General features: G+C 38.7%; 1 protein-coding gene across 2 annotated transcripts; it reads left to right on the top strand.

The window, feature by feature from the left end:
- The first annotated feature begins 5,817 nt into the window (after nucleotides 1–5,817).
- C1qtnf3 (C1q and tumor necrosis factor related protein 3) lies at nucleotides 5,818–23,738 on the top strand. 2 transcript variants are annotated; one of them, XM_005386169.2, is made up of 6 exons: nucleotides 5,818–5,974; nucleotides 11,508–11,619; nucleotides 15,158–15,312; nucleotides 17,204–17,333; nucleotides 19,937–20,036; nucleotides 23,568–23,738. In XM_005386169.2, exons 1-6 carry the CDS (start codon nucleotides 5,891–5,893, stop codon nucleotides 23,725–23,727), a joined length of 741 nt encoding a protein of 246 aa, XP_005386226.1. In that variant the 5' UTR covers nucleotides 5,818–5,890; the 3' UTR covers nucleotides 23,728–23,738. The 2 variants fall into 2 exon arrangements, with proteins under 2 accessions (XP_005386226.1, XP_005386225.1); XM_005386168.2 differs by having other exon boundaries at nucleotides 5,818–6,193.
- The last annotated feature ends 213 nt before the right edge of the window (nucleotides 23,739–23,951 follow it).

The raw sequence follows: 23,951 nt of genomic DNA, 5'->3' as shown, positions 1-23,951 counted from the left end.
TTTCAGAAATTTCATGTGTGTGCCTCCCAAGTTCTTCTTTATTGATGTCTCTTGGACTTGTTCTGGGCATGGTTCTGGGCATGGTGGTGGGCATTGTTCTTTGTTCTGAAATTGCATTTTTGCTGCTTCATTTTGTCATTTTCAAAGATCCTGAAGTTCCCAGGGCACAGCATCACTCCTTTCATGGTGTGTGTGGGCAAAGCAAGGCTCCCAAAGCCTCCTGGGGCTCAGTATGGCTCCTGAAATGATGTGGAGGGGCAAGGAGTGGTTACATAGGCTCCTGAAGCTGTCCGGGCTCAGTGTGGTTTCCACAGCTGTTCAGAGCTCAGCATGGCTCCTGTAATATTTTAGAGGGATGGTGGTGCAGCTCTTCGAGGTTCTCATACCTGTCTAGGCCTCCACATGGCTCCTGCAATGGTGGGAGTGGCAGGTGTCATCTCACCAAGGTTCTCTAAGCTGTCAGGGGCTCAGCTTTGCTCCTGTAACAGTGTGTGTGTGTGAGGGTAAGGGGTAGCTCACTGAGGCTCCCAAAGCCATCTGGGGCTCAATGTGGCTCCCATGCTAATGGGGTGGGGGAGAAGCCATCACCAAGGCTCCTAAAGATTTCTCTGGTCAGTAGGGTCCTGCTCTTCTTTTTCTAGAAGCTCAAGGTGCAACATTAGGTTGTTTATTTCTGCTTGTTTTGTTTTCCTAATGTGAGTGTGAGCATTCACCACTGTGAATTTCCCTCTTAGGATTGTTTTCATTGTATCCCACAGGTTTCAATATGTTGTATCTGCATTTTTAATTGTAAATATTGTTTAATGTCTTCTTTAATTTCATCTGTGACATGGATTTTTCAGGAGGGTATTATTGAACTGCAAAATGAGAGGTGTTTATGGAGTTTTTGCAGTTTCTTTTGCTATTAATTTTCAATTTCACTGCACTATGCTCAGATAATATACATAGGATAATTTCAGGTCTTTTGAATTTACTTAAGCATGTTGTATGGGCTAATCTATGGTCTATATTAGAGAACACCCCATGTGCAGCTGAGAAGAAGGTGTATTCTGACATTATTGGGTGGAATACTCTGTAAACATCTACTAAATCCATTTGTTCAAAGATTTGGGTCAGTTCTGATGTATTTATTTATTTATTTATTTTGCTGACTTTCTGTGTGGTTGATCTATCCATTTGTGACAGTGGGGTATTAACGTCCCCCATTACAATTATGTTATCACTCATTTGATTTTTTGTTTCTATTAATATTTATCTTGTATAGTTGGGTGTTCCCATATTTGGTGCATACATACTTATGATTGTTATCTTTTCTTCTCAAAGTTTTCCCCTAACAAATATGTAGTGATCTTCTTTATCTCTTTTGATTATTCTTAGTTTGAGTTCACCTTGTCTGCAAAGAGAATAGCTACCCCTGCTTTTCAGTGGTTTCCTCTTGCATGGAGTACTGTTTTCAATCTTTTGACTTTAAGTCTATAAATTTCCTTTAGAGTTTCATGTGTTTGTTGTATACAGCATATTGTTGAGTATTGCTTCTTGATGCATTCTACTAATCTGTTTCTTTTGATTGGTGAATTGGGGCCATTCACGCTGATGATTATAACTGATATGTATTGGCTTATCTTTGTCATATTATTTTCCTGCTGTTGGTTTCCTGCTTTTTCCTTCTATTTAGTTGTATGCCCTGCCTGGTGGATTCTTTCTGTTGTTGTTCTTGTAATTGTGGTCATTTTATCTCTGTCTAGAATATCTTTCAGTTCCCTTTGTAGTGTTGCTTTGGTAGTCATAAATTTCTTCAGTTCTTTATCATGGAAGTATCTTATTTATTCAGTAATTTTGAAAGATCATTTCTGGGTTGGAAGCTATTTTCCTTGAGGACTTGAAATACTTCACTCCAAGCTCTTCTTGACTTGAGGGCTTTTGTGGAGAAGTCTTCCATGATTCTGATGAGCTTTCCTTTATTGTTGATCTATTTTTCTTCTCTAACAGGTTTTAATATTCTATTTTTGTGCTACATTTCTGAGATCTTTATCACTATATGTCTGGGTGTAGATTTATTTTGGTTATGGTTAATTAAAGTTCTATATGCTTCAGTTAACTGTATGTCAGATTCTTTTCCCATGCTTGGGAAATATTTTTCTATTACTCCTGCAAATAGTAGCTTTGTGTCATTTGTGTGACTCTTGCTTTTTTATTGACAGCAGTCAGTCTTATATTATTTTTCTTTGTGTCATGTTGTAGCTGTGAACTGTAGTTATTATGCTACAAAATGTGAAAAGTTATTGTTTCTATCTCAAGGGTATTTTTTGGAAATTTTTTTGTTTTTAAATGTGCTTGTTTGCTAAGACCGCTAAAGCAAAGTGCCACAAATGAGGTGGTTTAAAGAAAGGAACTTTTTATCTCATGGTTCAGGAGACCAGAAGCCTGAGATCAAATGTCAGCACAGAGGTTTCTTCTTAGGGCTGTTAGGGAATGGTTGGTTCTGTGTCCTCTTATGGAGGTTTACTGGTAATCTTTCATATTCCTTGGCTTGTAAATACATAACTCTGATCTCTACCTTCATATTTCCATGAACACATACCTTATGTTCATATCATTGTGTTCAAATTTTCTCTTTTTATGAGATCACAGTCTTAGTAGATTAAGGTCCAACCTAATGACCTCTTCTTAACTTAATCATCTATGAAGACTGTATGGTCAAATGAGCTTAGGATCACATGTATTAGGGGTTAGTGTTTCAGTCTTTTCAGTGGCGCAAAATTCTATCCATAGCACTCTATTTCCACTGGTTTCCTGAAAGATAGGGAACTGTCTCCTTCCTTTTTCAATTTTTAATTGTTTTATTTGTATGTGTTTGTAGTACATAATGATTACATTCTTTGTGGGGAATTGGTAAATGTACATAACACATCTTAATTCTTTTTTTTATCTTCTTCTTTTCCCCGCCCCACTTCATATCTTGGATCCTTTCCCTTTTATAAAAGGTCTATCTCTCTTTTTCCTATTATCTATTTTTCACTTTGTTCTTTATTTATATTTTGAGTTTCTCATATAAGAGAAATCAGACAATAGTTGAGCTTCTGTGTTTCATTTATTTTGCTTAATATTATGGTTTCAAGTTGTCTTCTTCTGTGGGTCCTCTGCCTGTGATTGTCTAATTCTGCTTTTGTATACAAAGACAGAGAGTACAGACTTAAGGGACAGATGGAGCCCAATTGTGATAAGCCTGTCTTAGTTATTTTTCTTGTTACTGAATCAAAATACCAGACACCCAAAGTTAAAATGGAAAAGTTTATTTAGCACATAGTCTGTAGAGGTTTCAGACCATAGTGGGTTGGCTCCAAGGCAAGGTGCATGGCAGATGGGCATTGCAGAAGAGTTCATGGCAGGCAGAATGTAACAAAGCAATAAAGGAAAATCACAGCACTTCCTATCCCTTATACTTTATCCAGGCTACTTAGGTCAGGTAACACTCACATCCTTAATCCTAGTGCCCTTGATCCTAGCATTGCACCATGACTCAATTTCAGTGTCACCAATGCTAGATTCAGCCACCTCTAACAAAGCCCCACCTATGACTGCATGAGGCTTTCAGGGCACATCTAAACACAAGCCATAACAAAGCCCTTTGCAAACTGGTACATGAGACAAGTCATATTACCTCTTTATTCCTTCATCTATGATACGGGAGATGATAGGCCTGCTGAAAGGACAGTGAGCTAAATCAAAGAAATATCCTGTTGGCATGTATTTAAATGTCAACCAATTATATTATCATTTATTATTTTTGAATTAAGGAGAAGATGGGTCAGTGATTCTTAACCCTGGATAGAAGAGAATTATCTGAGTGAATTTCTTAAAAACTTCTGGTACTCTGGCCCCACTAGAGATTGTCTGAATTGGGCTGGGATGGGACTTAGGCATTGATATGTTTAGAAGCCACTAATTTATTTTAACATGTAGAACCACGAGAATGGATGACAAGGTTGAAGCATTAATTGGAAATTTTCCATGAGATTGAAAGTAAAAAGGGGATGATTTGTAGTTATGTAGCTAGATAGTACACATTATGGCCAATGATTGATGGCGAAAGCAAGATGCAGCTCTTAAACAATATGGGAATTAGGTGACCCAGTTTTCAGAGCCATTTTTTGCTTTGTGACATTTTTTTCTTAGGCCATTGTGGAGGGAGGATCCCATCAAGACACTGCCCTGAGTCTCCCTTCTGGCTCACAGCAAAGCTCCGGCCACTTATGTGCTCCTTGGCTCCAGCTTCAGGTGTGATTGTAGGTACAAATACTGGAGAAGAGTTAGTGCTGGATAACAGTTTGATGTGCTACCTGCCTTTGAGCAGTGCTTATCACAAAACTCAGAGAGGAAATTTTACACACCCTTTGCGTACTCATGGAATAGGGAAGCTCTGCCCACTAGGCTGGAGCTACCTGTTCTGAGTAAGCATGACTCCCCAGGCCCCTATTCTTGAGACCTAGGGAGTTTTATTTCACAGACTATGTCTCTCAGTCCATCACCAGCATCATGTATGAATGCAGGCCTCTCAAAGCAGCTAGCTGGGCAATGGCAGGAGTGGCCAAACTAACTCTTGCTAGTTCTGGCCAGTTCAGGGGTAGCTTTCAGTTCTCAAGCCTCTTGGCTGAGTGAAGAAGGCAGCTGTGAGCAGCTCTCCTTTGTCGTCACTCTTTCCAGCTGCTCTCTTCATGAGCAGCCCTGGCTTCTCCAAGCCTTGGTTTTCTTCCAGTGCCACCCTTGTCTACCTAGTATCAGATACTCGCCCCTCATCCTATTTAAGGCCCCAGGGTCTCTGCAGTACTTCTGGAAGATTCCCAACAACTTTTTGTTAAGTGAGTGAGTGAGTAATAATGAAATGAAGTGATATGTAAATAGTCAATTTTTAATGACAATGCTGTACAAATCTTCTTATGTTTTTATTACAAGGAGATTAGGACTGTCTACTTGCTCTTTGGCAGACTTAATAAAAGTACACAAACTAAAATACAAGAAATAATAATTCTCTGGACCCTGACCTGTTTGGAATAGTGTCTTTGGTCTAACACTTTCTGTTCGTTTGATTTTGATCAAGAACATATCAAAAGGAAGAATATCAGTGAGTGCTTTCAACACAAAGCAATGATATCTCCAATTGGCAAGAAGGAGTTGATTAAATTTGAACTCACTTTGACTTTTGTAAACTCAAAGGAAAAGGAAATAAAACCTAGAATGGGGAAATTCCTTAGTTAAATCCAGAAACTCTGCACCAGAATTTGTCTCAGTGTTTATTGCCAACAATTTGCCTTCTGGTACTGGGTATCTGGAAGTTGTTTTCAGTGGGTGAAAGTGGGGAATGCTATCTGTGCATCTAGAGGACAAGAGCTCTCTGGATTGACCCAAATGGGTTTCTGCTGCGTTTCAGATGGAATTGATGTAGTTAAGCATGAATTTCCTGGCAAGCGCAGGGGTAGGTTTTTCCAAAAGGCATTTTAGACCACGAATGCACAGCCTTTCCATGTCTAATCATGAAAGCAAACCACTGGACATACGCTCTCTGTTTCCAGTGGGTTGTGTATGTTTTCTTCACACTCCAACAAAAATGTGCCAAAGTGTGACCTTTATGAACCCCCCCAACTTGGAGCGGTGCACACAAATCCGTCTTGCCTGTAGTGTGGGAAAGTGATGAATGGGGGCTGTTCTGCCTGGGGAGGAGGGCTGCTGTCACTCTGGCGTGCCTGCAGCCTTATTTATTACACACCAAAGTATAAAACCACCCAGCCCGTCTGCAGTTCTCATCTTCAGCCCTGGCATTTGCCTGAGAAGACCACGGTGCCTGGAGCCCCCACCATCTTCCCAAGGAGGCTCTGTGGCTCTGTTGAAGATCATGCTTGGGAGGCAGCTCATCTGTTGGCAACTACTGGCTTTGTTTTTTCTCCCATTTTGCCAGTGTCAAGATGAATACATGGAGGTGAGCGGAAGAGCTAATAAAGTGGTGGCAAGAATAGTGCAGAGCCACCAGCAGACTGGCCGTAGCGGCTCCAGGAGGGAGAGAGTGAGAGAGCGGAGCCATTCTAAAACTGGGACTGTGGATAATAACACTTCTACAGACCTTAAAACTCTGAGACCCGATGAGCTACCGCACCCAGAGGTGGATGATCTAGCCCAGATCACCCCGTTCTGGGGCCAGGTACTCTGAATTCTCTTCTAAGGATTTTTATAAAAGCTGAATGACTGTTGCTGTTGTTTTTGTTGCTGTTGTTATTGTTTGGGCTAAGATTCTTAGAATCAGGACTTGACAGCAGTTTGCTAAGGTGCTTGTGGGTTGCTCTGGGCTAGAAAGGTGACTGCTAGTTTCTGACAACGATATACTGAGGTAGAATGGCCAGAGATTGCCCCATTAAGAGGGGAACCTGGGCAGCCAATTATTTGTTGTGCTGGGTCTTGATTTCTTTTCTGCCCTGTTGGAGCAAAAAGATTGCTAACCAATGCAGATAAATGTATCACTACAGATAATCATTTGCTAATCCTAAAGCAGACTGTCTTCATCCTTCTCAACAGGGAGAGGCTGCTCTTTGAATTTGCCAAAACTGCCAAAGGCTTTCACTTTGATTTGTGAGTTTACTCTGACTCATGCCAGTCTTGTTTATTTGATTTATAGTATTCTAGGTTTGCTACGCCTCTGTGTGCATCCTTTTAAAAAAGAATCAAAGAGTTTAACCCCCGCAAAAGACTACACATTTAAAATTCAAACTATATACTATCACTTGAAGCCTGATCATTAGAGAGGGCTTATTTCTCCAGGCACAAGCTCAGCATCGAAGGAAATTTCTTTAACTCTTTGAGGCTGGTATGGGAGTTGAAATTTTGGTGTAGCAAATTACAAATTGGAAAAGCTCAATTTAATTGAAAACACTGAAAATAGGAATAACAGATTTTGACTTACATGCTAAGCATGTAGAGTTACTTTTAATTGTATGATCTTTGTACCAGTAGCCGTTACTACAAGAACTAATGGCTTTTATGCATTAAATAGGCCCAGAAATTGTTCATATGGTTGAAGTCTAAACCCCTCTTACCACAGATTGAGATGCTTGGGTTTACTATCTGGTTATATATGCAGACCAGGAGCACACACAGACTCTGGAGTGAATCTGGAACTAATCTGTGACTTCTAACTGGACCAGACAATGCATTTTCCCAAATTTCTCTGTGGGGTTATGTCAAGGGGAAGTTGCTTCTTTAAGAAGCCACAGGAGAAATGAAAATATTTAAATGGAATGTCTCTTTCAGAGATCAGACTTTTATCTAACAGTCTTTTGGTTGAGGAATGATTAATGCTAATTTGTGTTTTCCTGAGTGACCAAAGCACTTTGACTTTTGACCAAGTCTTGATCTAGGCTTTTCATCCCATGGAAGGTGTCATTCTTCCCAGACATAACAGTGTGGGCCCCGAGAGGCAGTAGAACGCAGTCATCGGCATCATTATTCATTATTTCCTGGGCACAAATACCCAGCAGGAAACCCAAGTTATATTTATACTTCCCCCCACCTTCTAGTCCTGAGTTCTTGAAATAAGCCTGTTAAGGAAATTTAGGGTCTCTGATATTCTGAAAGTTTTCTATACAGCTCCTCTGCCAATGGATGTCAGCAAACTGACTTTAGGATTATTATATGTTCTTTTTTCTTTCACTACTTTCTCTCTTCTTCTTTCATCTTAATTCTACTTTTTCTTCATCCATCCCCCTCCCAGCCGTTACTTGGGCTTCTACATTGAGCCAAGCTTTAGGATGGGGCCCGAGAATGTAAACATACCTGAGATTTTGTCTCCAAGTCATCTGAAAGGACTCTAGTGGGGATATTTTGTTAATTTAATTGATTAAGTTTGATTACATTCTATGTGATAAGCATGATCAATGCATACACAAAAGGTAATTGAGAAATAAAGTAGTGCTGGTGCCTGAGTTAGATCTTAAAAGATGAGACAGAAAGAAAGGCTATTCACGCAGACATAGCAAAGAGGTTTGAGAGAGCCTGTGATGAGGGGGCTGTGTCTGGAGTTCCCGAGATATGGGAGAAAGACATCAGATGATTTGAGTGCCAGGCTGGGAAGGATTCTTCTAGCTGGTAAAGGACCTTAAACTTTGTTATAAAAAGTTTTGTTTGTTTTTTCACAACAGGTTGGTGAGGCAATCAGATTTTGAAATAATAAGTGGGTAAAGAATTCATGATAGACTAGTGTAGATAGGGACTTGGAGTGGGCACACCTATACTCTCTTTCCGTGCCATTTTCTTCCCCATCGCCTCTTGTCACCCTTATTTCTCAGTCTCTTGTGCCCTTCTCGGACATTCATTTATCCTCTTCCAATTTCCCTTCTCTTTGTTTCTCTTCCCTCTTCATTGGGTTGGGGAAGGAACTCTGGACTTTCTCATTAATAGTAGCACTCACTTCTGAAGAACTCCTCCAGGCTTCCATCTGCAAAATGGAGGGAGTTTGTCTTAGAGACAGCCCTTTCCTCTCATGGTACACATTTACATCCTTCAGTGTACAAATTCTACCAGATTTTGGAAAAGGGATGGTAAATTTAAGAGCGTAATAGTAGCAATGTCACCTATGGATTTTGTCCCTTGTTAAAGAGAAAATTTCTGAATCAACACATCCTGTCTAACTTGTTCTGAGTCCATCAAAAGCCTCACCAGCACTGTTCCATTTGACTGAACTTTGAAAGAGAAGGCCACAGGAAGGAGCATGTGATAAAAGTCATAGGAGGGTTCTCCGAGGTGCCCAATTAGCAGTAATCAGAAGTCTCTCATTGCACAGCTGGAAGCTTTATGCTCTTGAAGTGTCCCAAAGTTAGTTTGCTCATGTACTCTCAGTTCTAGCTAGTTCTGGTAACAAGCAACTCCATCACCTGGTGCCTAGACACTGAACATCAAAGAAAACTTCCTAAAGTTTTGAGATTTTGGTAAAACTTTAAGTGTCTTTGTTTGCATCTTACAACTAGGAAGAAAACTCATGCCTGTCTTGCCCACACCTCTAGTGTAGTAGACAAGAAAACCCATGAGTGGGAAGAGTGATTTTTCTAAGGTCATGTAGAACTGGGACGGGAATTCTGGTTGCAGTGCAGTGTTTGTTCCTACATTCTTAAGCATCTCAGTGTTTTTATTCTGGTCATGCACAAATAGTTCCACTTCAAGATTTTCCCTCTTCTTCTATCTTTGATTCCAGATTTATCATTGGCAGAGCTCTGGGGAGTAATGCTGTATTTCACATCTGCAAAATCCTACCACAAACTTCAGAACACATACTTCTCAGATTGCGTCTTGGTTTGGAAGGGTGGGGAGATGCCATGGTGTGTGTCTTTACTTTTCAAGTGTTCCAAAATCCCTGTCTTAAGACCAGTAGCTTTAGTTGATTTTTTCTCCCTAGACCAGTGTGACAACTGGGGTGGGGAAAGGAGAAAAGAAGGAAGGAAAAAAACATATATATATACACACACACTAGATAGCTAAGATAATTGTACTACCAATTTCTAGTAGTTCATTTAAAGGAACAGTTAGTGCTTATATTGTTTGATCAGTTTGCATGCCTGTATCTGGTAATCTGAGCAACTGCTTTGAAGATAATGCGCAATATAATAACCATTGTTAATTTCTTATCCCCTTATTTTGAAATTCTGTATTGTTTTTATTGTTTTGGTTTTTTAATCCTCTTTAAAATTAAAAATAAAAAAGCTTTTCAAGACTCTAGGGTGAGGGCATGTAGCTCAGTGGCAGAAGCACCTGCCTGGCAAGTGCAAGGTCCTGAGTTTGATTCCTGGTACCAAAAACAAAACAAAACAAGCCCATGGAGACTTTATATCTGTCTTGGGCTTGGTCTAGTAGAATGACGGCAAGACGAGGAGTTAGCTCCAAACTGTAGCCTCTGATCCTGCACCTCTTGGATTCTGAGCTGTGCCAGGAGACTGCTTGGGCCACAGGATACTCTGTGCTTTTCTCTAAATAGCTTTGTGGAAAACTTGAGTGAAAAGAGAACACAAAGAATAAGCCTTCTTTTTGCTCAAAAAAACCAAATAAGTCTACATGTGCAGCAACATGAAGTTTTCACCTAGCTTGTTACTTGGATTTCTAGTAATGAAGAAAACTGGACTTTTACATTTTTCCCTGTTTCCTTCTTTCCTACCTTCTTTCTTGTCTTTTTCCCTCTGTTTTCCTTCCCTCCCTCCTTCTCTTCCTTTTAAAAATTAATTCCTTAGCAACAATATACTGTTTTCAAAAGATTACTGAATCATAATTGGTGTCTAGGAATGTTTCCACAAGTATTTCGCATGACATAATTAAAAGATAAGTTGCCAAGTTAGAAGAGAGTACACATTTCATAAGCAATTCTAACTCTTCTTCTCATCAGCTTTCACTAGATTGCTAGCTCCTTCACAGTAAACACACATTTTAGAATGTATCTTTGGATAAGTAAGCATTTTTTGTTGTGTCATATTTGAGCATAATGAGTTTGAATTTAGTGTATATTAAAGATTGTTTCAAATGGCAGTACGATCACTTTAAATTTTGAAGTAGACTATGGGAAGTGCATCATATTAAATACTTTTAAAGAAGTTAAAGTTGTTCCAAGATATAAATAATGAAAAACCTACTGGACACACAGTTAATAACAATGCTTTATATTCTTTAAAATTGCTAAGAGAGTAGATTTTCAGTGTAAACACCACAAGAAAAAGAATGTGAGGTAATGAATATGTAAATATTTTATGAATATGTAATTTGCTTAATTTAGCAGTAGTATACACAAGAACATATACAAATTTTAAAATAATATGTTGTGTATGATAACTACATATAATTTCCTATTTTTCAATTTTAATAGATGAGTGAATGTATTGGTCTAAAGAGTACTTTATTTCCTTAATTTCCTAAGGCACTACAAGTGCACTATGGTTATTTGCAAAGGCAGTGTTACAATTCAGAGTTTCTTTTTTTTTTTTGTTTTTGTTACGGGGAATTGAACTCAGGTCCTTGCACTCGCCAGGCAGGTGCTTATGTCACTGAGTTATATCCCTGGCCCACAGTTCAGAGTTTCTAAGAGCTCTTTTGTTTTGTTTTTTTTTTTTTTTTGGTGGTGCTGGAGATCAAGCCTAAGGCCTTGTGCACAAGCCAAGCACTCTACCACTGAGCCACATCAACGGAGTTTCTGGCTTTGCTGTCCTATGCAGCAGCAGGAAAGTACTTCCTAGAAACACTGCCACTTCTCACAGACCCGTTTTCACACTGTTCTGCTGACTTCCTGTTGTCTTCCCTCAGATCATCCACTCATTTTAGTTGTGCCTTGAGTCCCAAGCCTTCAGTGCTCGCAGCCCACATTCAAAATGTCTTTTCTGATGTAGTTGTGGATTGACTGGTGTTAAACTTAAAGGTCAAGGCTGAAAGAAAAGAAAATTTCCTGATTGCCCACAAGTGCCTATCCTTTAAACTTCTGTATCTTTTTAAAGTCTGCACAAACTGGAGGACTGCCCCCTGACTGCAGCAAATGCTGTCATGGAGACTACAGCTTCCGTGGCTATCAAGGACCCCCTGGACCTCCAGGCCCTCCAGGTATTCCAGGTAAGGATGGTAGAGATGTAAGCATATATGACCAGTCTAATTGCAGACACTGCTGGCAGGAATGTAAACTAATACAACCACTATGGAAAGCAGTATGGAAAGTCTTCAAAAAACTAAAATTCTGTTTGACCCAGCTATTTCCTTGTAAGTACCTTTCTGAATGATTTAAAGATTTCATAGTAGAGTGCTACATGTGTCTTGGTTACTTTCCTCTTGTTGCTGAGACAAAATACCCAACGCCCAAAATGAAGGAAGGAAAGGTTTATTTAGCTTACAGTTTGTGGAGGTTTCAGTCCATACTTGGCTGGCTCCAAGGCAGAAGGTAGCAAAGCAACAAGAGCAAAGGGGGGAATAGCAGCCGAACAGCAATGCAGCCAGAGCAAAAGGGAGGAATGGCAGCAAGCAGCTTCTTTCGCTGCCTTACATTGTAAACAGGCTACCCCCACCTAAGGGGCGTGTAGCTCTCACATAATCTCCATGTGCTCCTCTTCCACAGGCTCAGGATATATACAAAGTAAGCACCCTGGCTTCCTGCTGAGTCACTTAGCCAAACCTCTAGACTCCCCAAGTTGACACAATGTATCAACCATAACAACATGCATACCCATTTATAGCAGCATTATTTATAATAGCCAAATCTTGGAAATATTTTACATGCACATCAACAGATAAGTGAATAAAGAAAATGTATTTATACATAGTGGGGTACTACTGTGCCATAAAGAAGGATAAAAGTGAGTCATTTGTAGAGAAATGGATGCACCTTGTGACTAAAATGTTATGTGAAAAATATCAGACACACAAGCTTAAATATTGCATAGTTTCTCTTATACGAGAAACTCAAACTATAAATAAAAAGCAAAAATAAATGATAGATAACAGACAGTAGGGCAATATATCTTTTTTCAATGGGAAGGGATCAAGAGTTAGAGGTAGGAGGGAACTAGGAGAGGGAAAGGAAATGAAAAAAGAATCGAGACATGTTACGTGCATGTACCAACCCTCCACAAGGAATGTAATCATTAGGTACTGCAAACACGTACTAATTAAAATAAAAACTGAAAAGGAAAAGCCAAATTAAAAAAAAAGAACCAAAATAGGAGTCAAGGGCAATCCTAATATGTGATCATTTATGTGTGATCTAAAGGGTATGCACAGAAGTCCAAGAAGAAAGAGAGTTGAGCAGGAGACTTGGATTTATTAGGTCAGTTCAGGAGGAACACTATAAATTCTGTAATGTTTATTCTCTACTCAAAGAATCCAAAAGGTTCCAAACACCATGTGGTATCTGACTCAGGTTGGGAGGATTTTTGCTAATATTAAGACAAGAACTATTAATACTTTTTTTTTTTTTTTGTCTTTTTGAGACAGGGTCTCACTCAGCAGTTCAGGCTGGCCTTGAACTTACTTTGTAGTCCAGGCTGGCCTCGAACTCATGGCAATCCTCCTGCCTCAGCCTCCCAACTGCTGGGATTATATGTGTGTACCACCACATCCAGGGGAACTGCTAACTCTTACCTGGGACTTACTCTTAGTGCCACTTCAGTAGTCAGCTTTCTGTTACCATAGCAAGTACCTGAGATAATCAATTTTCAAAGAGAAAAGATTGTTTTGGCTTATAGTTTTGGAGATGCCAGTCCATGATTGAATGGTCTCATTCCATTAGAGCCTGTCATGGAGCAACACATCATGGTGGGAAGCAAAGCTACTCACCTCACGGTGGCCTGGAAGTGAAGGAGCAGAAGATACCAGGGTCCCACAGCTGCCTTCAGGGCTTTGCCCCCAGTGACCTATGACCTCCCACTGGACCCCCCAACTCTTAAAGTTTCTACCACCTCCCCACAGCACCATACTTGGCCCTTGTGGGACACTTATCTAACCCAAAGCAGCCAGTACTTCTGCCAGTGTGCTTCATGCAGTACATGATATCTAACTTTCAGGAGATTTATGAAATAAAGGCAGGCAGAGAGGAAAGCTGGATTATAATCATCTTCACGGTGTCATTTACTGAATTGTAGGTCCTTTTTTGTGATTCAAAGTCCAGCTAAGCCCTCTACCCTCTCAGTGGTCTCTCAGCTGTTTTTCATACCTCATTTGGGTTCATGGAAACATAGCTGAGCTCCAACACCACCAAAAGGCATAGAACACGCTCAGAGCCACATTGAGTCTCTCTAGACCCACAGTGTAGCCATATGCATACTTCTGGTCTCAGGCTTGGGGCCTTCTGGGAAATGGCTAGTGCACTGGGTTGGCTGAGAAAGGGTTTGCCTAGTCTTTTCTATCCCATAACTCCCAAGTCTATCAGGGGTTTACTTGATTTTCTCCTTAGGTCATTCCCAAGAGATAGGACCTCTTTCAATATTTGGTTAAAATCTACTTGTTCTTCACAGATTTATCCCCACTGAAGTTACTATTTATCAAAAATGGTTCAACTTTTTATACATTTGGATTGCTTCTCATGCGAATCCAAATTTCTAAGTCCTTTGTTAGACTTAAATCATGATTATTGGCATGGGACCTATGTTATTGCCCAATAAGGGTAGCCACCCACAGGGGCAGTGATGTGGGCTAGAGATATTAAAATTCTTCTGAAGTCATCTCAGGTTTAACCTCTTCCCTGAGGTTATAGAACAGTGGGTCTTGGTTAAATACTTCCTATCACAAATTGACTTTGTCCCTAACCACACTAACTTATAAACAAAGTTCATCTATCTGGAAAGATTGCAAGCCTGATATCATGCCTGATAAGCAGTGCACAAAATAAAAAGCACAAGGCTGGAATTCAGCAAATATAAAAATAAGAAAGAGATACAGAAATAGTCTCTTTGTGGGAAAGTGAGATGTTAAAACTGTTATCAAACTCTTTCAAATTATTATGACTTTTTAATTAATGAATTTACTTTAGCTGAGTTATAAAAATGATACATATCCTTGGTAGAAAACTTTAGAGGGTCAGAAAAATATATAGAATGATACAAAAGTACTTGTTTCATCCATTTGGGAAAAAAATATTTTCATGCAATTTTTTTCTAGCCTTTTTTCTGTAGACATTTATACCCACGTATTGTTTTAAACAAAAATAATATTGTGCCATCCCTATTTATTTGTAACATTTTTGATGTTAAAATACCATGGCTATCACGGTATCATTAACTATATTTCTTCAGTATTGTTTGCATTTACTATCATATGCCATGTAATAATTTAGCCCTTTTAGTATTAATGGATATTTTAGTGGTTTCTAATCTTCACTGCTTTAAATGATATGCAATGACCAGCCTTTCACACATTTTTTACCCCAGCCTTGCTTTATAGAACAGATTTTGGGGGCTTAGGACATCTAAGCTTCTTCTAGAACCCAGTTTAAAAAAACACACCAGTTTGATAATGCCCCTTGGCTGCTTTTGTAATGATTTGAATTAGTCCCCTTTTATGATTATTTGGGATCTTTTTAAAGGAAGGGGCTGTAGTGGTCTAAAAACTGATGATAAGTAAGTGTGACTGGGTTTTCTCATGTGATGATGTCTGGTTATTTAAGGGAACCACGGAAACAATGGAAATAATGGAGCCACTGGCCATGAAGGGGCCAAAGGTGAGAAAGGAGACAAAGGTGACCTGGGTCCTCGAGGGGAACGGGGGCAGCATGGCCCCAAAGGAGAGAAGGGATACCCAGGGATTCCACCAGAGCTGCAGGTAAATTGTCCTGTGCACATCCATAGGTGATCTCTAAATCTGCCGGACTACCAGGAATTAGGAGTCAGAAGGCTTAAGTTCTTCTTCAAACCTCATCAATCTTTAGTAAATCTGAGTCTTAGTTTGTCTTAATCCAAGGATGTTTGCATAAGGCCTATCCCATAGCAATAGAGAGTTTTAAAATAATTTTTAGGGAAGAGAGAAATTTATAGGCTGAAATCCACCTCCATATTAGGTCCAAATACAATACAAAGTGACCTTAAATATAAACTCATCTCTTGTTTTTCTGATGAGAAGATAGGTTAAACTAGAAAGGTTTTGGCCAAATTATCTATCATCTATCTATCTATCTATCTATCTAATCTATCTATCTTATCTATCTATCCTTTTAGGCATATAAATGCAATGGCTAAATGTCATATTTTATTAATTTTGCTATATTTATATATTTTAAATCATATACACAGATATTAACATATTTTTTCCATCAGATTTTGTAGCTCAATTTTTGTTTACATTGTTTGCATAGCTATCTCTTTTTCCTTGGGAACATTTTATTTTAGAGTCATTTATTCATAGTTTTCCAGATCAGATCAGATTAATTTCGGCATAAAGGTTTTGAAATCCACTTATGAGGTTACAATTGTGTATTTTATCCCATAGGTCAATTTTTTGCTTCTTTTTTAAGTATTCATTAAAATTCTTGCTCACAACACTATAAAACTTATAAATTTGCAATTAGGTCACCAAGAAAAATTGTTAAATCTGGGTTAAATATTTTTCATGTAAAATGATGCCCATACAGTTTTGCTTCTCCAATATTTAAATAGATTTCAAGTTTCATTAAACCACATTTTTCATATCCTGGTTAATGGCAAACTTCTTTTCCTCTTAGAGATGATTCATACAATATCTTTACATTTAAAAAAAATTAGAAAGCAGCTGTACAAAAAAGAAGTCCAGAGATGACTACTATTAGGATGTAGTTGTATAACTCTTCAGATTTATGCAAATCACTTTTAAACATAAGAACATATAGTAAGCATTATTTTGTTACTTTATTCCTCAAATGACAATATTTCTTGTACATCTCTTCATATAAATAAATACCATTCTATAGTTTTAGAATTGATATTTTTCTGAATATAAAATTAATACATGCTCATGTGAAAATTATAGTTGTAATGAAAAAAGAAAACATTACACATGAAAATTCTACAGAGCCCCACTGTTCATATTTTGTGGATATTCCTGCAGATATTTTTATCAATTTACCCACAAAATAACTCCATCTACCCAGATACCAGATACATATAACAAAGTCTAGTACCAAGTCATAGTGACCTTGTGTTGCCTACTATTTAATTAACAAAAGTATTAAAGACATTTTACCATTGTATACGTGTGTATATTTGTATATATACACTTAGATCAGATAATTTCCATGTGTATTAGAAGAATTTGTTTTATAAAAAATTAAAATCTCAATGAATTTTTTGAGGAAAATTAAATGTAGCATTAGCAAAATTAAAAAGTTGTTTCACTGCGGGTTTTCTCAGATGCTTTAACATGCTAATATGTATTTAATAACTATAACCTGAGCATTTCATTCATTTCCCCAGTATTATTTGACAACAGAATTTTAATATTTCTAAAAGTGTTTTAGAAGACCAATGCTCAGAATTGTTGATATATATTGATATTTTAATGACTGCATAACATAAAAATCTTAGAAAATATTTGAAATTTCTATAATTTCTTTCTTTCTTTCCCTGTGTTTTAACTTACTTCCAATCTTTCCATTACAAGTAATGCCTCAATAAATTTACTTGTATAAGAACTTCACCTTAAGATAAATTACCTATTAATTGAGTATCAACTTCTTCCTTAGATTGCATTTATGGCTTCTTTGGCAACTCACTTCAGCAATCAGAACAGTGGGATTATCTTCAGCAGTGTTGAGACCAACATTGGCAACTTTTTTGATGTCATGACTGGCAGATTTGGGGCCCCTGTATCAGGTGAGAAGTAAAAATAAATGAGTAATTGAATCAGCAATCAAAGAGAAGGAGAAAAGGAGAAAGAGAAGGAAGAAAGGAAAGAGAGAAGAAGGGGAGGAGGGAGAAAGGGAGGAAAAATTGTAAAGGAGAAAAGGAAGGAGGAAAAATGTAAGGAAAGTGAGACAAGAATGGAAAGGAGACAGAGTGGAAGGGAGGAAGGGAGAGAGGAAACATTATCTATGACACAGATTATATAAGTGCCTAGAATACTCAGTGAGTGGTTCTCTTGAGTTCAGTGTCTTTATAGTTTCAACCTAAGGATTCAGTATTTTAGTCTTGACATCCATCTGCCCACCACAGGGATCATTAGGCCCGTAGTTTATTGTATAAACCTTATCCAGAGACTGTAGAATGTCTATTACATTTTTTCCACATTGACAGTGATGAGATAATGAAGACTGAGTTTTACAGTTACACCAGCACAAAGACCTGGAAACCATAATGCAAAAATATGGGCTGTCATTTCATTAGCTTCTTTTGCCAAGGAAAGCCATGTGTACGTAGAGTATACTGTTCAGCTCTCTATTTCCACTTCTAGGGATTTAATTTGTTCACCAGCTGGTTTCTTAGCCTGATCTCTTAGAAATGTTTTTGACACCTATTTTTTATAGCTCTCATCATGTTTTTAGGAAAACACATATATTTCCCTGTCGTTCTGATTCTAACTTTATCTTGTTGAGACATGGAAAATTGTGTGTGTGTGTGTGTGTGTGTGTGTGTGTGTGTGTAATATGAAATCTTATAAAATATAAAAACCTTAACGTACATATAAATTACATTCTTTACATCCTTTTATATCTGACTTTATTTTTCCTCTGACTTTACTTTTCCTTTCTAGGAATATAAATGGGCATGACTAACTATTATACCATTTCCTAGCACATTTAATATGCATTTCTGGAGTTAAATAAAGCATAAAACATACTTTTATTTGGTTCAGTGTGAGTCAGAATCAGATGGACCAACATAGTTTTTCTCTCACTTGATCACATCTTTGGAAAAATATAGACTGCCAGTGCTTTTTCCTTTTCCTTTTCTATAGTTTTCATTAGTTTTAAATTGTAACATGGAAATCAAAAGAGCTTGATGATTTACATTCATTCAACTTTCCAAAATGCACTCTGAAATCCAAGATCATTTGTAATTGAGAAAATTTTCCTTTTAGCTTGCCTGTCTGCTGTTGAATTGATATTCAGTCAAAGTATTTCTGTGCTGGCATTCAGAGGGTATTAAGTCATGTTAACTTGTTTTCCATTGAGAGCCTTAAGCTCTTACAAGAAGACATACATCTCTTAAAATATGTTAGTCTTTTTAAAATAAGTAATGCACAGACTTTTGGTGACATGATTGTGTTGCTGTGTTGAAGATGGATCTTGCTATTTACTATACTTAAGTTCACAGATTTACAATGAACACAGAAATTACTAGAACTTTCTTTCTTTCCTTTTTTTTGAGACAGAGTCTCGCTATCCTCCTGGCTCAGCCTCCCAGGTGCATATGTCACCCATGCATGGTGGAATTATTTCTTTTGAATTATGCAATATTTATTTATCGTGCAAGGCAGTATTTCTTTATCTTTGGCTGAAACTTGCTAAGTACAGTAGTACAGAATAACATGTGCCTATCCACAGGGCTTTGTCTTATTATTGAGGGTCCCATGGTAGAGCCTCTGTCAGTGGTCAAGTAACGGAAATACAATTAATACAAGGTAGGGGGCTGGGGATTTAGCTCAGTGGCAAAGCGCCTGCCTGGCAAGCGCAACGTCGTGAGTTCGGTTCCCGGTACCAGAGAAAAACCAAAAAAAAAAAAAAAAAAAAAAAAAAAAAAAAATACAAGGTAGATTCCTTCCCTTAAAGCTGTTTTGTTTATGTATTTATTTTCGTTATTTTGAAATGAAAAACAAAATTTATATGTATATATAAGGAAGCTGGAATAGGTGTACTACTGATGTCTATGGTTTATTGAGAGGAACAGTTAATGCTTAAAATTTTCATTTTTCTTGACCAGTTTTGCACACATGACTTTGGTAATCAGAATGACTGCTCTGAAAACAATATGCAGTATAAGAACCATTGTTGAACTCCTACCATCTTCTATGGTGAAGCTCTGCATCATTTCCAATGTTTTATTCATTTATTTATTTTTTTACTCATTACCTTCTTCGATTGTTTGATCAATCTTACATTCTTATGTCTAGTGGACTGAGCAACTTTGTTGAAGATAACAGTATGTAATTTAGCAACCATTGTAAATTTCTATCGTTTTGTTTTGAGGTCATTTATCATTTTCTGTTGTTTTTGTGTTGTTTTGATTTTGTCTTCATTATTGTTTTGTCAGTTTTTTAATTTTAAAAATAAAAAAAGACTTGGTAACATAGTGAAAAGTTTCAAAATTTTAAAGCACGTTGAAGGTAAACAGATAAATGGACACCTGTGCACATAAAGACCATGAAGAAACTACATATTATGTAGAATATCAACAAAAGAAGTGTGAAGCCTGTTATCTTCAGATCATCAGTGTACAGTATGTTAACATAAACATGGATGAATTCCTGCCTTTTTCAGGTGTGTATTTCTTCACCTTCAGCATGATGAAGCACGAAGATGTTGAGGAAGTGTATGTGTACCTTATGCACAATGGAAATACAGTCTTCAGTATGTACAGGTGGGTGGTCTTTTCTATCACAAGTCTCATCTACACATATATTGCCATAATTTGTGGAAAGAAAATCCAATGACAGAGAAACACGTAGGAATCAATAGAACTGTGTCCCCTATGCTCAATTAAAGCCCTCATATACCAGTATATGTGAGATTATGAGTGTGTGGGTCAAAATAAATTGGATGAAATTGCATATTAGCATGTTGATTAGAGGCCTTGAGATTATTATTAGCATTACTTCCCAAGCTAATCACTTGGATTCCTTTCTTAACTCAGTTTTTACTTCTCTCCTTCCTACTTTTTTTTTCTGCTTTCTTCACTCTTACCCTCTTTGCCTGAGGCTCAGTGCTGGTGATAGCTTTCTCTACCATCATCTGCATGGGTAGTGGGGAGTAGGTTCCTTCCTTTCCCTGGCCCTTGTCCTGGCCCCTGGCCTGTGCTGCTGGTCTAACACTTATGCTAGCTGCCCCTTGGACTCCTTTGGAACAGTTATCTGTAAAACATTGCACTTTGTTCTAATGTTAGTGTAGGGTGTGGCAGAGATACACAGAGCTATCTTCCCCATAATTAAATGAGTTATTGTTATCAGGTAGTCTCCTTTTAGAGATAGTTTGCCAAATAAACATTACTAGGTTTGGGGGTGTTTGTGTCTTTGTTTCCTGGTTATTTGCACTTTGAACAAAGAACTGAATGAGACAAGCAAAAATGGTGCAAAGTTTATTTGAAAAATCAAAGGTGAAGGGTAAGGCAGACACTGGCTCTGCAGAGCAAACTTGGGCTGAGTAAGAGAGAGCAAATATAAAAAGTAAAACTCCAAACAAAAGTACACCCTGGGGAACACAAAGCAGACTATAGTGAGGAAAGCCATGGTAGTGTGCTCTTCATTCATGGTCTGTGTCCTTTCAGTTCCTCCACACAGTATGGGAACCCAAAAGAAGTTCATGTACGGGGCCTTGGGAATTATTTCCATGACACGGTGCATGTGTCATGGAATCGGGTTATGTTTACTCTCCCAACAAGCCTTTCAACAACCTGCCTTCCTGCATCACTGAGTTGTCCATGAAGAACTTTGTGGCTGTTTGTTACATTTTCCCTGTTATTCCTGATGACTTGTGATCACTGTTAAATCTGGTGGCTCTGTGGTCTAGAGATCCCCCGATTCGCCTTTGCTGGGCTTGTCTCTCTCCAATGTAAGAAGAGGAGTCAGAGAAGACCAGTGCAAGCCAAAAATTTTATTACAGGTATTGCACAAAGCAACACAAAGCCACTCCGGGGAGGAATGGGGGCACGCAGAGCTGAGTCACCAGAGAATCTGGGGCATGATCTTCTTTTATGGGGTACAGGATCCAGTCTTCACCATCTCCAAGAGTTGACACTGGACTGGTTAGATATTGGGCTTGTTGTTAGGGGCTTGGTCTGGTGCACTACTAGGGAATGTGGAAAGACATGGCAACCTATACTAAAAGCGACAGTGTCGCCTGCACAGAAGCAGGTGTTAAAACCACAGGCTGTCTGCTCGGACTCTTGCGGAGTTGCAGAAGCTATTTCTTTTCTACTTCTTAAAGTGGCCCGGCTCTCTAACCTAACCCTACATAACAGCCCTACTCTCCCTGCAATTGCTGTTTTCTTCTGGAGCCTGGTCTGGATGGGAAGATGTATTTGAGATGTCAAAAGCAGAAAAAGATGAGTTATTATATGTGAAACTGCTGCAAGAGATCAGAATACAGTGGCTCAAGCATGCTAGAATTATACCCCTCTTGACCAATGCAGGGCAAGGGCCCAGGCTGGGAAGAAGCGTGGCAGGAAGACTAGAGAAGGACAGCACAGAGGTCAGGAGGAGGGTTTTCCTCCTGGATTTTGAGAGATACAGCTGATAAAAGCAACTCTGCCATCAATAAAACTGACATATATTCTTACTGGTTATCATCACTCCTGGAGTCAGAAGAAATAAAGTACAATAAGCTTATGGTATTTTCATGCATCAGGCATTATATTCAGAGAACTTAATCATATTATACCCAATTCCCCACAACCAATGCAAAGGCAAGTGTCATGCAGCTCCTTATGGAGAATAGCAGCCTGCCTTCTCTGACCCTCTGACTTTCAAGTATCTGTTGAGTTCTTTCTACACTTAAAAAACACCTCTCCCCATCTCTGCTCCCATGGGAGAAGCCCAAGCTGCATTCATACATCAAGCTCAAAATGTAGATTTGGGAATGAACAGTCCTTTTCTTCAAGGCAATCTCTCTGTTGTTTCTCTTTGTCTCTGATTCTGTTCTCTGGGAGAATCTTCTTTTGCTTTTATCCATAACCATATCTAATAGGCGAGTGGCCTTTCTCATGATTCCTTACACCCCACTTTCTCCTGTTTCAAATTTGAGGTCTAAGTCAAATGTTCCAAGTCATTTTTAGTCCAGGTTGGGTCCTTCATAATAATGTACCATTTCCTCAGAAACCTAGGAGGCTTTTGCTCTGATTGCTACGAGTGACATTTGTAAATCAATCCCACCCAGTCTTCCCCCATACACACACACACACACACACACACACACACACACACACACACTGGGGATTCAACCAAGGGGCTTTCTACTGAGATACATCCCTAGCACTCCCTCCCTTTTATTTTGAGACAGGGACCTGCCAAGTCACTAAAGTGCTCAGGTTGGGCTTGAACTTGGACTCCTCCTGCTTCAGCCTCCTAGACTGCTGAGATAACAGGCATGTGCTACTTATCTTTTTGCTTTACTCTCAATGTAGGGGTGGTTACCCTGAAGTCTTTTAAAACAACAGATCTGAGTAGAAAGGCAGCCTTTCAACCTTGTTAGTCCCCAGCTTTCTAGATTCTAATTATTTCAATCCTGTCAGTTCTTCTCTGGAGTCATCTTTTGTAAAAACACCTCAGGTCATTTTTCTAGTAATTCCCTTACTTACAGTACAGGCATTATGTCTTCTTGTTGTATGTTTGGCCACAGTAGATCTTCAGCTCTCCAGCTTTCAGATTTTTTTCCACACTCTCTGACTGACCATGAGTCACTGAACCGTATTTTAATTTGGCTTATGGTAGCTCAACCTCCTTTAGTAACAAATCCAAGATTATTTAGGGAAGGCTAGACTGCTCTAACAAAGACTCAGTATAAGGGCTCAAACACAGAACATTCTTTACTTCTAGTCAAACAGTCCAGAGTAGAGAATCTAAGGTGGATGTTCCAGATTGGGGCAGGGATGGGAAAGATGTCCTGTCCGTAGTAGTCTTTAAATAAGCACTCAGATTTTTACATACAGCTTCCAAGGTCATTTTAGTCATTTCCATTAATGTTCCTGACAGTCATGGGGAAGGAAGAACGAAGAGAGTTTGTGAATTTTATTGGCAAGCCTTAGAAGTGGCATTTTCCATTTCTGCCCACATGCCATTTTAGAGGACCCATCACATGACTATACCTAACACATAAGAGAACGGGATGATAGACTTTGATGACAAGCTGGCTGTGTACTATAAAGAGTAAGTAGCTTTGTGCCTCTTTTTCTTTTCAGCTATGAGACAAAGGGAAAATCGGATACATCCAGCAACCATGCAGTGCTGAAGCTCGCCAAAGGGGATGAGGTTTGGCTGAGAATGGGCAATGGTGCCCTTCATGGGGACCACCAGCGCTTCTCTACCTTTGCAGGCTTCCTGCTTTTTGAAACTAAGTAAACGGATGAATACAACGGCTCCGCTTCGGAGAAGACTTGTAGCTGAGTTGGTATTGTTATGATCCAAGAGACACATCATGTTGAGAGCACGACAATCTGTATTTACGAAAACAATTATTAGTTACACTGCTAATCATGCTACAAGTCTACCAAAATGTTGGATTACTCAGGGGCTCAGATAAATAAATCACAATATTGTCTTCCCAGATGGTCTTGACAAATATA

This window comes from Chinchilla lanigera, unplaced genomic scaffold, assembly GCF_000276665.1.
Source record: "Chinchilla lanigera isolate Chin_1 unplaced genomic scaffold, ChiLan1.0 scaffold00025, whole genome shotgun sequence".
Classification (NCBI taxonomy): domain Eukaryota; kingdom Metazoa; phylum Chordata; class Mammalia; order Rodentia; family Chinchillidae; genus Chinchilla; species Chinchilla lanigera.
Note: the sequence above shows the minus strand (reverse complement) of the source record. Positions and strands in the feature narration are given on the sequence as shown.

Bases quoted from the DNA above. Each gene is read 5' to 3' on its own strand.
- C1qtnf3 (XM_005386168.2), top strand. From the start codon at position 5,891: ATGCTTGGGAGGCAGCTCATCTGTTGGCAACTACTGGCTTTGTTTTTT. The intron at 11,620-15,157 runs GTAAGGATGGTA...TGGTTATTTAAG, and splicing joins AGGCCCTCCAGGTATTCCAG to GGAACCACGGAAACAATGGA. The intron at 15,313-17,203 runs GTAAATTGTCCT...CTTCTTCCTTAG, and splicing joins GGATTCCACCAGAGCTGCAG to ATTGCATTTATGGCTTCTTT.